The sequence below is a fragment of the Crotalus tigris genome, unplaced genomic scaffold, assembly GCF_016545835.1.
Source record: "Crotalus tigris isolate CLP2741 ecotype Arizona unplaced genomic scaffold, ASM1654583v1 scf7180000024367.1024689, whole genome shotgun sequence".
Taxonomy (NCBI): Eukaryota; Metazoa; Chordata; class Lepidosauria; order Squamata; family Viperidae; genus Crotalus; species Crotalus tigris.
Window position 1 is genome coordinate 407501 of NW_024100536.1, and position 13476 is coordinate 420976.

At 48.9% G+C, this 13476-nt stretch overlaps 1 protein-coding gene across 3 annotated transcripts in view; it reads left to right on the forward strand.

Annotated features, from left to right (window-relative positions):
- LOC120301051 (vigilin-like) overlaps positions 1 to 13476 on the forward strand; it is a 104978-nt gene that overhangs the window by 86029 nt on the left and 5473 nt on the right. For all 3 annotated transcript variants that reach the window (XM_039327764.1, XM_039327765.1, XM_039327766.1), the window contains exons 21-26: positions 1391 to 1518; positions 3733 to 3837; positions 9321 to 9455; positions 9752 to 9895; positions 10971 to 11150; positions 11907 to 12023. In XM_039327764.1, coding sequence (XP_039183698.1) covers positions 1391 to 1518; positions 3733 to 3837; positions 9321 to 9455; positions 9752 to 9895; positions 10971 to 11150; positions 11907 to 12023 — 809 coding nt within the window. The remainder of the gene's footprint in view (positions 1 to 1390; positions 1519 to 3732; positions 3838 to 9320; positions 9456 to 9751; positions 9896 to 10970; positions 11151 to 11906; positions 12024 to 13476) is intronic.

Below are 13476 nucleotides of genomic sequence, written 5' to 3' on the forward strand. Positions count from 1 at the left end.
AACACCCTTTTTTTTAAAACTCCTCTTTTATTATCTATGGCAGACATGTCAAACACAAGGCCCGGGGGCCAGATGTGGCCCGTGAAGTGGTTTCATGTGGCCCGCGAAGCCATCCTGGAAATAGTGAGGGAACGGCCCCCGCTGCCTTGGCCCTGGCCCATGCTGGCCGGGAGCCAGTGTACAATTTTGTGGTGGCCATGTATGCTGAAATGCATTCAGTCTTAGCTCCACAAGGCCGTCTGGAAACAGCGAGCAACCAGCCCCTGCCGCATCGGCCCCGCCCCCTGGGAGGTGTCACCCTTTATGAGGAATGAAGAAATGCACCATCGCCTGGAAGTGGCCAGCCAATGGCCCTCGCCTACTTCACATATCTGGCTTGATGGGTTCTGCCCTGGTCCCACCCCCTTCTGCCAGAGACCCTCAGATCTGTCCCACTCCTGCCCAGGCCCCCACAGGCACCCTTGACGCGAACGATGTAGAGCTGGCCACGCCCACCCAGTAGGCCACACCCACTCCATCCACGCCCACCCAGTAGGCCTTCCCCCCCTTCCCCCGAAGGCAACCGCAATGCTGATGCGGCCCTCAAGGAAATTGAGTGTGACACGCCTGGTCTATGGAGATTCTCATTCATCCAGGTCACGGTTGTCCCAAAGATGCTTTTTTCAGGAGGCAACTGGACTTTTCTTGTTTTTCTTTGAAGACGTTTCACTTCTCATCCAGGAAGCTTCTTCAGCTCTGACTGGATGGTGGGGAATGGAAGGATTTACGCTCCTTGCAGACAGCTGGTCGTTTGCATTCTTTTAGATCAGAGATCCCCAACCTTTTGGGCACCAGGGAACGGTAACGTGGAGAGATGTTTTTCCACGGACCGGAGGGGGCGTCGTTTTGTGTGCTGCCTGCATCCCGTGGATGGGGCTTCGCTTGTTTGTGCGGCTCGGTTGCTGGCAGGCTGTAGCCCGGTACTGGTCCATGGACCGGGGGGGGGGGTTGGGGACCTCTGTTTTAGAGAGTCATTGAGGCCACTTGGAGGTTTACCTGTGTCCTCAGGGTCACCTGAATGGTGCAAATGGGTGTGGAGCCTTCTTGGATGGAGGATGTTCTCTGCCCTGGGTCCCTTCACGGTTGAAGACAGGCGCACAGGCTGTTGGGGAGGAGTCTGTGTTGTCTGCATCTCAAACTGAAGCGCAAGTGGTTCCTGTAGTCTGCGCTGTTTTCTGGAAATCCATTCATCCTCCTGCACCATTCAAAGGGTGTGCATCGCTAAATGCCTGTGGCGATTTTCACTCATCCAGTTCGTGGTTGTCCCAAAGTCCAGTTGCCTCCTGAAAAAAAAACACGTTTGGGTCTCCTCTTTTATTCTTTTTTTTCTCTCTCTCTCCCTCACAAGCAGGTTCAGAAGCACAGTCTCAGGAAAATGGCGATGTGACGCCCGAACTGGACACGAGTCCTCGCAAATGTGACATCATCCTCATTTCCGGGCGCAAGGAGAAGTGTGAGGCTGCCCGATCAGCTTTGCTGGTTAGGATCCTGTCTTCTTATTGGGCTTTGTTGTTGTTGTTGTCAATTGCGAAGTCGTGTCCGACCCATCGCGACCCCATGGACAACGTTCCTCCAGGTCTTCCTGTCCTCTACCATCTTCTGGAGTCCATTTAAGCTCACACCTGCTGCTTCAGTGACTCCATCCAGCCATCTCATTCTCTGTCATCCGTTCTTCTGTTGCCCTCAATCTTTCCCAGCATCAGGCTCTTCTCCAGTGAGTCCTTCCCTCTCATTAGGTGGCCAAAGTACTTGAGTTTCAACTTCAGGACTGGCCTTCTAAAGAGCAGTCAAGGGTTGATCTCTTCTAGGACTGACCGGTTTGATCGCCTTGCAGTCCAGGGGATTCACAGGAGTCTTCTCCAGCACCATAGTTCAAAGGCCTCAATTCTTTGGCGCTCAGCCTTTCTTATGGTCCAACTTTCACAGCCATACATTGCAACTGGGAAAATCATGGCCTGGACTATACGCACTTTTGTTGGCAGGGTGATGTCTCTGCTTTTTAGTATGCTGTCTAGATTTGCCATAGCTTTCCTCCCCAGGAGCAAGCGGCGTTTAATTTCTTGGCTGCAGTCCCCATCTGTGGTGATCTTGGACTTATTGGGCTAGGGACGAGCTACCGTTCTTTAGCCATTTAAGTCCTAGCCCCCGGTACATGTGACCTCATTGGTTTTCTAACCTGTTTTTAACGGAAGGAGTCTGGCTAGAATTTTCTTGGCTTTAGCTTCTGTGCTCTGCTGGTTAGCCTAGACCGGTGGTGGTGAATCTATGGCAGGCGTGTCAGAGGCGGCACTCGGAGTCCTCTCTGTGGGCACCCGTGCCGTTGCCCCAGCCTTGCCTCCCCCCGTGACCCCCTCCTCTCCAGCAGCCCCCCTGAAGGAGACTCGCTCTCAAGCGTGGCCCACACAGGGCAGCGCAGCCAAGGACATGGCAGCCAGGCAGTGTAGACAAGACTCTGCCCTCACACCCCATCGTGCAGTTGATGCTGCAGGGCACAGGCAGAGGGTGTGGCCGCCATAGTGCTGCTGGGCTGCCTGGGCGATCTGTGGTGGGCCTGGAGGCGGTGAGTGGTCCTGTGGGCAGGCGGGGCGGGGCCTGGGGGTGGAGCAGGGGCGGGGCATGGGGGTGGAGTGGGGGCGGGGCCAGTTTTTGGGAACTCGGTCTTTAAAAGGTTCGCCATCACTGGCCTAGACCAGGGTGGGGAACCTTGGCTCTTTTATGATTCATGGACTTCAACTCCCAGAATTCCTGAGCCAGCCATGCTGAGGGGAAGGGAGAGGTTTCCAAGCTGAGTCCTGCTGGCTCAGGAATTCTGGGAGCTGAAGTCCACGAGTCATAAAAGAGCCAAGATTCCCTACCCCTGTCCTATATCATTTCAGAGAAGTGACTGTCTAGGACAAGGGTCTTCAAACTTGGCTCTTGTATGACTCGTGGACTTCAACTCCCAGAATTCCTGAGCCAGCCATACTGAGGGGAAGGGAGAGGTTTCCAAGCTGAGCCATGCTGGCTCGTGGAATTCTGGGAGTTGAAGTCCACAAGTCATAAAAGAGCCAAGGTTCCCCACTCCGTCCTAGACCAAGCTGGACTTTCTGCTAGTTACCTGTTACAAGTGCCGAACAAGAGAATTACTTCACCATTAAGGTAGTCCTTGACTTATAGCCATTTGTTTAGTGACCATTTGAAGTTAACAACTGCACTCAGTTTCTGCTCTGCCCATCTACTGTATGTAGTCTTCAACTTATAGCAGTTCATTTAGTGACTGTTCGAGGTTGCAATGGTCCTGAAAAAAGTGACTTAAGACCGTTTGACACACTTACGACCGTTGCAGCATCCTCATGGTCAGGTGATCAAAATTCAGATGCTTGGCAACTGATTCATACTTAACGACGGTTGCAGGGTCCTGGGGTCACGTGATCACCTTTAGTGACCTTCTGACAAGCAAAGTCAATGGGGGAAGCCAGATTTCACTTAACGGCGTCCATTTCTAACTTAACAGCTGCAGCGATTCACTTAACAACTGTGGCAAGAAAAGTCGGAAAATGAAGCGCAACCCGCTTAGCAAAGGTCTCGTTTAGCAACAGAAATTTTGGGCTCAGTTGTGATCATAAGTCGAGAACTATCTGTATTACCAAGATACAGATGTACGAACTGCTCTGCCGTTAAGCTTTTGAATCTGCTCTGTTCTTCTCTTCTTAGGCTCTGGTACCCATCACCATGGATGTTGACGTTCCCTTTGATCTGCACCGCTACATCATTCGGCAGAAGGGAGCTGGCATTCGCAAGATGATGGAAGAATACGAGGTAAGGGGACACCATCCTACTGGTGAGAACCTCTGCTCTTAATCTAAATGTGGGTTTTGGCAGATTTCTCAATGGTTGGGTGAGTTTCACGGACTGTTCTGAGGTCCTGCTGCTTGCAGAACTGTTCGCTTTGCGACAGACGTCTGAAGCAAAGCCGATTCACGCGCAGTGCTTAAGCTATTGGCGCAGCAGAGTTTTGCCCCCCTGACGAAGGCACATCGCAACTGACGTGTGAATCATCCACAGTGACATAAGCAGGCTTAGACAGTCTCAAACATGTCAGGCCTTTTTTTAAGAGATCAAAGGAGAAACAAAAGGAGCACGTGAAGGTAAAATCATTGCTAAAAGATGATTCCCAGAATCACTCGATCTATTTAAATTTTATTTATTTATTAAATTTATACGCCTCCCATCTCGCAGCAGTCTAACCCTAACCCAGTGGTGACGAACCTATGGCATGCGTGCCAGAGGCGGCACTCAGAGCCCTCTCTGTGGGCATGCACGCCATGCCCCGGAAATGGCAACTGTCTCTCTTCAACCAGCCGCCCGCTAACTCCGCGAGGTTCCACATGGCCGGATGTATCCCGGCATGGTTGGTTTCCTCCCCCCCCCGTCCCATCCCTCCTGGCTTTGCATGTTCTCCTTTTCCCGGGCACGACCCACTGTCGGCCAGCCGTCCAGCTCAGAGGCAGCTTCTTTGAACTGCTGGCGGCGGGCTGTGGAGCCCCAGAGTGTGCCAGTCAGGGGCTGGCAGGCTGTGGCTGCTGACGGACACTATTGGCCCCCATGCACTCACTGGCCTCTGTGTGCGAGGGCCAATGGTGTCAGGCAGCAGCCACCCTGGCCCCTGCTTCGCCTTGCCCTGCGGCAATGGTACCCCTGCTCTGCCTCGCCTTGCCTCGCCTCACCCCTCAGGATGAGTCTCCTGCCTACCGCCCCACCTGCCAGAGACCCCCTGGATCTCCCCCAACCCTGCCCGGCCTCCACAGGCATCCCTCCCCATGAGCAACATCAAGGTGACCGCGCCCACCTTGGCCACACCCACCCAGTCTGCCATGACCACAGTCACACCCACCCAGTGGGCCACGCCCACCTGGCACCCGGCGATAAATAAGTGGGTTTTGGGTTGCAGTTTGGGCACTCTGTCTCTAAAAGGTTTGCCATCACTGCCCTAACCCTAGCTCGCAGTTTTTTTAAAAAAATAGTTTATTCCTGTCTGTTCAGCAACGTGGAAGAGGAAGAGGAATAGGCTATTTTTAAAAAAGACTAATAAAGATTAATGTGATTGACAAGAGTCCTGATGTAGTTTGCATCAGTTCTGTTATCATGAACAGCCCTAACAAGTATCCTCAGAATTGTATCTCAGTAAGCTAATTGGCCTCCTGAAATAGAGTCTTTGGTGTCTTTATTGTCCTCATCGGGAGGTTTTTCTTTAGGCCAGTGGTTCTCAACCTGTGGGTTGGGACCCCATTTGGGGTCAAACGACCATTTCATGGGGGTCGCCAAACAACGCAGTCCGCCATTTTTCCCCCCTTTTCCATAGCTGTGCTACTCCCTTTTATTCTATTGGCTTTTGAAAGCCAATAGAATAGACTCTCTTGAATTAGAGTCTAATTCTATTGGCTTTCAAAAGCCAATAGGAATTGTCCAGGCTGTCTCTGCCCTGCTGAGCCCACCAAAAGCCCCATTCTGCAAACGGTGCTGCACCAGTTGAGTAGTCCTTGACTACTTGTTGAGTAGTCCTTGACCGGTTAAGTAATCCTCAACTTATGACTGGTTGGGGGGGGGTCGCAGCATTAAAAAGGTTGAGAACCACTGCTTTAGGCGAAGGAAATTGAGGGAGGAGGTTCATTCTCAGAGCTTGTGGGTTGGTTTCCGAATTTTCATTATCAGGCTGCGTAACTTCTTCAGCAGGATTTAGGGGATGTCCCTTCACAAGACCCTCACTTGACACAAACCACACGTGACCCATTACAAGACCCTCACCAGACATGACCCTCACCTGACGTGATCTCCCTGTCACAAGACCTACTGACCACATGAAGCCCTTATAAGCAGAAGAACACTGACATCCCATAAACTCCATTGAAGATGTTAACTAGCCTGGTAACGAAATGTTTGGAAACAGACCCAGAAGCTCAGAGAAGGAACTTCCGCCCTCACCTTACACCTAAGCTGTAGATATTCGACATTATTGCACAGGAAATTGTTAAGGTTAGGACCCCACAGTTCAACCCTTCTCTTCTATTGGTACAACTTGCTTAAGCTAAAACAGGAGTCAAATATCAACCCAGCGCGCCAGTCGGAGTTAGGTTCTAGCATGGCACATTCTTTGCTCTATGACAGTGATGGCGAACCTTTTAGAGACTGAGGGCCCAAACTGCAACCCAAAACCCACTTAGGCATCATCGGGTGCCGGGTAGCCATTGGCTGGGTATGGCCCATTGGCTGGGTGTGACCAATTGGGTAGGTGTGGCCCATTGGGTGGGCGTGGCTGCAGTGGTAATGGCAGACTGGGTGGAACTAAAAAGTTCAATCAATTCCAACTTTGCAAGATCTTTTTTTTTCCCTGCAAGAAGTTGAAATTGATTGATTGAACCTTTTTTTATTTTTTGTACACGGCGGCAAAGGCCTAAAGCGAAAAGGTTTTATAAAACCCAGCTGAAGGCCTAGGACTGGGGCGATGGCACACGTGCCCACAGAGAGGGCTCTGAGTGCCGCCTCTGGCACCCGTGCCATAGGTTTGCCAACAAAGCTCTACGAATTTCTTTTTTTCTTATTAAAAGTTTTAATTTTATACAATATATATCCCAAATCCCTCCCCTCCCCCACTTCCCAGAGCTTATTACAGGGTTACAAATAAACAATCATAATCTAACATTACCCAACTATACAAACAATCAAATCCATAACTCCTTTTCAAAATAAATATTAACAAATTAAAAACGAAAATAATAATATAATTAAACCATAATACTAAAACTAATATAAATTCAACCATATTAAACTATTAATAATAATCTAAAATTTACTCATAAGCTAGATAATACTTTTTAGTCTCATATTTATTCTGAATATAATCTATCCATCTTCTCCAAACCGAGATATATCTTTCTTGTGAATAGTCCTTCAAATAAGTGGAAATTTTTGCCATTTCTGCTAAATTAGACACCTTAAGTATCCATTCTTCCATAGTAGGCAAAGAATCTTTCTTCCAATATTGCCCCACCAATAATCTTACAGCTGTTATAAGATTCAACATCAAATTAATTTCTTTAACATCAAAATCTACAATAACACCTAACAAAAATAATTGTAGCTCTACGAATTTCTGTTTAGAGGGGAACTTCTAGGAAAAAAAATCTAAAATTCTGAATTTTGAAATTAGGATTTCAACGATCTTACTTAATAAATAGCCCAGATCACACTCCCCACTTCATTCTGCAGCAGATTTAACTCTTATGTGCTGCTCCATTCATTCACACATGGGTGCAGCTGTGGTTTAGTGAGCTTATTAATATTCCCCAGCAATTCCCTTGACCAAAAACTCAGAGCTGTCCAAGGTTAAGTCCAGCCACAGCAGGCCAAGGTCTAATAGTCCACAAAGCAATTGAAAGTTGCTCAAAAAAAATAACTCCACTAGGCAAAAGTTAAATCCACACCTCACGTGGCAAGAAAAGTTCAGAGTCTTCAAGGCACAATTCCAAACACAGTGTCAATCCAAAGTAAAACAGGAATCATGGCAATCAAACAAATAGATTGAAAACTAGCACGTAGTTCTTCCAAGCAACACCTCCCTCTGTCTGCTGTGATAAATAGCCAGCTTTCTAGTGCAACCCATCAAGACAGGCAGGGTCTTCTCTTCTCGAGTAGTCTGGCTGGCCTTCACTGCTCCGGCCTTTTCTCTGCCCTGCATGTTCTTGGATCAGACGCAGAGGGAAATTCCTCCTCCTCCTCTGCTGGCCGTCTGCCACTCCAAATCTCTTCCAGATGGCTGTTCAGAGCCATCAATGAAGCCAGTTCCTGATGTGCCAGGAATGGGCTCAGTGTCAGGGCCCACTTCAATACCTCATCCTAAGAAAGTAGAACTCGTGGAAGTTTGGTTTCTTTCAAAAGGAGCTTTTATTAGGAGAAGTTGATAGCAGGCATAATAGACAGGATCTGAGGGTTTCCCGCCAGATCGATAGGTAAAAAGCAGGGCTTTTTTTTCTCATAAAACACCCAGAACGGAGTTCTGGCACCTTTTTTGGATGGAACCTTGTAGAGTAGGCAAGGCGGGTTGCATGATGTGCGTGAGTTCCGTACCTTTTTTTTTTTTTGGGAAAAAAAGCACTTGTAAAAAGTATCCGAAGCATAAATCCACCCCATAGTTCATCCGGTCAGTTCAAACAGGCCAATCCCAAGGGGTTAAGTTCGTTGAGGGGAAAAGGAGATAATATCAGGCCGTCTCCGGCTTCAGCGATGTTTAGGCGGCTCTTCGCACCTTCCCTTGCGAATGCAGAGATAAAAAAGTTGCTCAAGGTACATTCCATTCTCCTCCCCCCTTTACTAGCTGACAAATGGAGAGAAAGTTCACAGAAGAAATATGCAGAAACAGCAAAGTGTTACATAGTAGCGATAGAGCAGACATGTAAACACAAGGCCTGGGTGCCGGATGCGGCCCGCAAAGTAGTTTCATGTGGCCCGCGAAGCCATCCTGGAAACAGTGAGGGAACGGCCCCCACTGCCTTGGCCCTGGCCCTGGCCCAGGCCAGCCGGGAGCCAATGTACAATTTTGTGGTGGCCATCTATGCTGAAACGCATTCAGTCTTAGCTCCACAAGGCCGTCTGGAAACAGCGAGGAACCAGCCCCTGCCGCATCGGCCCCGCCTCCTGGGTGCATGCTGGGGAGGTGTCACCCTTTGTGAGGAATGAAGAAATGCACCATGCCTTGGCGCTTGCCCTGGTCCCACCCCCTTCTCCCAGAGACCCTCAGATCTGTCCCACTCCTGCCTAGGCCTCCACAGGCACCCTTGACATGAACGATGTAGAGCTGGCCCTGCCCACCCAGTAGGCCACACCTACTCCATCCACGCCCACACAATAGGCCACACCCACCCTGGCCACACACACCCGCCTCCCCCGAGGGCAACCCCAATGCTGATGTGGCCCTCAATGAAATTGAGTTTGACACCCCTGCGATAGAGGAAACAAGGCAATAATAAGGCACTCCCCCCTCCCCTCTAGGAGTATGAAGAACCCAGGGAGAGAAGAGAATGCAATTCGGGTTTAGAAAGGAGGAAAAAAGGAAAATGCCCTTTAAAATATGGGTTCTGACACCCAGCCTCCTCTGAGCTGACCTCTGAGGAGGAATCTGGGAGTCACCCAAGGGAGACGTCACACTCTAGCAGGCCAATTTGACAACAGCATTTCCCATGAAATGGATCACAGCTGTCCTCTTTTCATTTTTTGTTTTTTTAACATGATGGTTTTCCACCCTGCAGGTGACTATCTCTGTACCGCAGCCAGAGCAGCAGTCCGATATCATCAAAGTCACTGGCTTGGTCCCCAACGTGGAGCGAGCCAAGACCGGCCTCCTGGACAGGGTCAGAGAGCTGCAGGCTGAGCAAGAAGATCGGGTACTTCCCTTTAAAAAAAAATAAAAAAAAAAGTTTTAAAGAAGACATAAAAACAAGCGCAAATTAATACCAGGTAGAGGGAGGGAATGAAGGAAGAATCGGAATGAGGGAGGAAGGAAGGAAAGCACGATAAGAAAGAGTAAAAAGAAGTAGAAGCTGCTTCTGATTTCCTCTGTAGCAAATATGAAATATCTCTATGATTACCAAAAAGAGATCAGTCAGAATTTGCCCGGGGTCTCCCACAAAGAGTGGCAGCTCCCCCCCCCCCAAACTTGCTGATTTCCTCTCCTCTCCAGGCCCTGCGAGGGTTCAAGCTGACGGCGAGCGTGGAGCCCAAGTACCATCCCAAGATCATCGGCAAAAAGGGGGCTGTCATTTCCCAGATCCGCAAGGACCATGATGTCACTGTCCAGTTCCCCGACAAAGGGGATGAGCATCAGGTGGGAAGTCTCTTCCCTCTTTGAGTGTGTGATCTCAGGGAGGGGCCGAAAAATACCTAGCTGGCATTCCAATGAGGCGGATCACGTTTCACACAGAAAGCAAAGATTGCTTAGCCCCCCCCCCTTCCCTTGCCAAATTGCTAACTCCAAATGGGGCTACTCAGTTTCCTGGCTTGATTGATATAAAATACATAAGGATAAAACGGGAGCTTGCCAAGGGCTGAGACCCCTGAATAGAATTAGAGTTAGAATTAGAATAGAATAGAATAGAATAGAATAGAATAGAATAGAATAGAATCAGAGTTGGAAGGGACCTTGGAGGTCTTCTAGACCAGTGGTTCTCAACCTTTTTAATGCCGCGACCTCCAACCGATCGTAAGTCGAGGACTACTCAACCGGTCGTAAGTCGAGGACTACTCAACTGGTGCAGCACCGTTTGCGGAATGGGACTTTTGGCGGGCTCAGCAGGGCAGAGACAGCCTGGACAATTCCTATTGGCTTTTGAAAGCCAATAGAATTAGACTCTATTCAAGAGAGTCTATTCTATTGGCTTTCAAAAGCCAATAGAATAAAAGGGAGTAGCACAGCTAAGGAGAAGGGGGGAAAAATGGCGGACTGTGTTGTTTGGCGACCCCCGTGAAATGGTCATTCGACCCCAAATGGGGTCCCGACCCACAGGTTGAGAACCACTGTTCTAGACTAACCCCCTGCTCAGGCAGGAAACCCTATACCATTTCAGACAAATGGTTGTCCAGTCTCTTCTTAAAAACCTCCAGGGTTGGGAGCATTCACAACTTCTGGAGGCAGGTTGTTCCACTGGTTAATTGTTCTAACTGTCAGGAAGTTTCTCCTCAGTTCTAGGTTGCTTCTCTCCTTGATTAGTTTCCATCCGTTGCTTCTTGTCTACCTTCAGGCGCTTTGGAGAATAGCTTGACTCCCTCTTCTTTGTGGCAGCCCCTGAGATATTGGAACACGGCTATCATGTCAGCCCTGGTCCTTCTCTTCATTAAACTAAACATACAAGAAAATGATTTCTCTTTCTTGCTGCTTTCATGCCCACTCTGCCTCCTCTAAGGACCTCATCACGATCACTGGCTACAAGAAAAACGCCGAGGCTGCCCGAGACGCCATCTTGAAAATCGTGGCAGATCTTGAGGAGATGGTCAGCGAAGATGTCCGCCTGGATCACAGAGTCCATGCCCGGATCATCGGTGGGAGAGGCAAAGCTATCCGCAAGCTCATGGAGGAATTCCGGGTAGGGGGTCTCTGAGGCTTTAGGGCCAGGTGGGAGACAGCGCAGGGGGCGTTCCCCTCCCAGGGGATTCTGGGAAAGAAGTCACAAAGCCGCGGTGCCTCATCTCCGTTTCTGCTCTGTCCATCTACTATAGGTAGTCCTCGACTTACAACAGCTCATTTAATGACCGTTCAAAATTACAACGGCACAGACCTATGACCGTTTTTTCACACACTTGACGACCATTGCAGCCTCCCCATGGTTACGTGATCGAAATTCAGAGGCTTGGCAACTGACTCATACTTATGACGGTTGCTGTGTCCCCGGGTCACGTGATCCCCTTTGGCAAGCAAAGTCAATGGAGGGGAAGCCAGATTTTCTTTAACAGCCGCGTTTCTAACTGAACAACTGCAGTGATTAACAACTGTGGCAAGAAAAGTCGGAAAACGGGGCACAGTTCCCTTAACAAACCGTCTTGCTTACCACAAGGACCGGCTGAGTGAAATGGTAGCCAGAGTTTTGTTGTTGTTGTTGTTGTTTTCTTTCTGGGTGGAAAAGAAAATCAACTCGCCTTGCTAAAAAGTAACATCTTCTTCGGATGGAGCTCGGCTTTGTGCGTTTGTTTGGGCCACTGGAGGACAGATGTGACTGGCTCTTATTTTAAGTGTCCAGTTTGGGATTTTAAAGCTCTGGGATTTTCTCAAGTCAACTTTTGGAGACCAGCCAAGATCAGGAAAAGGGTCACCTTGTTTCAGAAGAGCTTTTTCTTCTCGGCAGGTGGATATCCGTTTCCCGCAGCCGGGTTCCAGTGACCCGGACAGAGTCACCGTGACGGGATTGCCTGAAAACGTGGACGATGCCATTGACCACATGCTTAACCTGGAAGAGGAATATGTGAGAAGGAATTTGCATGGGTTTGGGGGTGTGTGTGTGAGAGAGAGAAAGAGAGATGGGGAAACTGATTAGAAAACGGTTGAATGAACAGAGTAGAAGGGATCTACATCTATTTTCTCATCAGCTGTACAGCCACTGGGGGACACTTTTTGAGACCAGATTCCCAATGAAAAACCTTTTCCCAAGGTTGCTGCTCGATGTCCCCGCCTCACCAGCGTAGGCCGAGACAAGAAAGCAATTCCACAAGACAGTTAAAATTACTTTGGTTATTATTGGCTAGCTCAGTGATGGCGAACCTTTTAGAGACCGAGTGCCCAAACTGCAACCCAAAACCCACTTACGTATAGTTGGGTGCCAGGTGGGCGTGGCCCATTGGGTGGGTGCAGCCCATTGGGAGGGCGTGGCTGTGGTGATAACGGCAGACTGGATGGGACTAAAAAGTTCAATCAATCAATTCCAACTTTGCAGCATTTCTTTTTCCCGTGAAAAGTTGAAATTGATTGAATCTTTTTTTTTGTTTTTTTGCACATGACGGCAGAGGCCTAAAGTGAAAAGGTTTTATAAAACCCAGCTGAAGACCTAGGACTGGGGCGACGGCGCATGTGCCCACAGAGAGGGCTCTGCATGCCACCTGTGGCACCCGTGCCATAGGTTCGCCACCACGGGGCTAGCTGCTTTTCTTCCTCTTTTGCCACTACTGTATTTTCCCCAAAACAAGACCTAACTGGAAAATAAGCCCTAGCATGATTTTTTTTCAAGATGCTCGTAATATAAGCCCTACCCCCAAAATAAGACCCATTTAAGATTATCAGACAGACGGACACATTTAATACCGTATTTGCCCCCAAATAAGATCTAATGCATCTTTTGGAGCAAAAATAATATAAAACCCAGTCTTATTTTCAGGGAAATATAGTAGTTACAGGTAGAATCATTAACTGCAGCTTCCACAACACCCCTGCCTGATCAGCAGGTGCATTTGAACAAAAGAGTAAGCTTGCTTAATCTTAGTCTTGGCTGGGTTTTGCAAACAGCTTGGCCTGTTCCACAGATCCAACCTGTTCATAAGTTTAACGCTTGAGTGCGTGGTGAGATCTTTGACAATGGCAGGGTTTCGGTAATCCAGTTGTGTGGTGTGAAAGTAGCAATTGCATATTTTGGGCACGCATCCCCCAAACCCAGTGCGCAAAGGAAATGAAATACCTGTTATTTTGCACCTTGAATGCCTCTTCAAGCAAGAGCAGGAAGGAGGACGTGGTGCCAGCTGCCTGCAGGGCAAGGCAGTTAAGTGGCCATATAATAACCGGCATGGATCAGTCTGAAGGTTTGTTGTTTACAAAGCACTCAGCCTCACAGTCTCTTGTGACATGACAGTTGTGATGTATTTCCGATTCTAGTGGTAGACTCCAAAAGCAGCTGTCTGCTTCTTTTGAAGAAAAACTCTGTGCTGGTT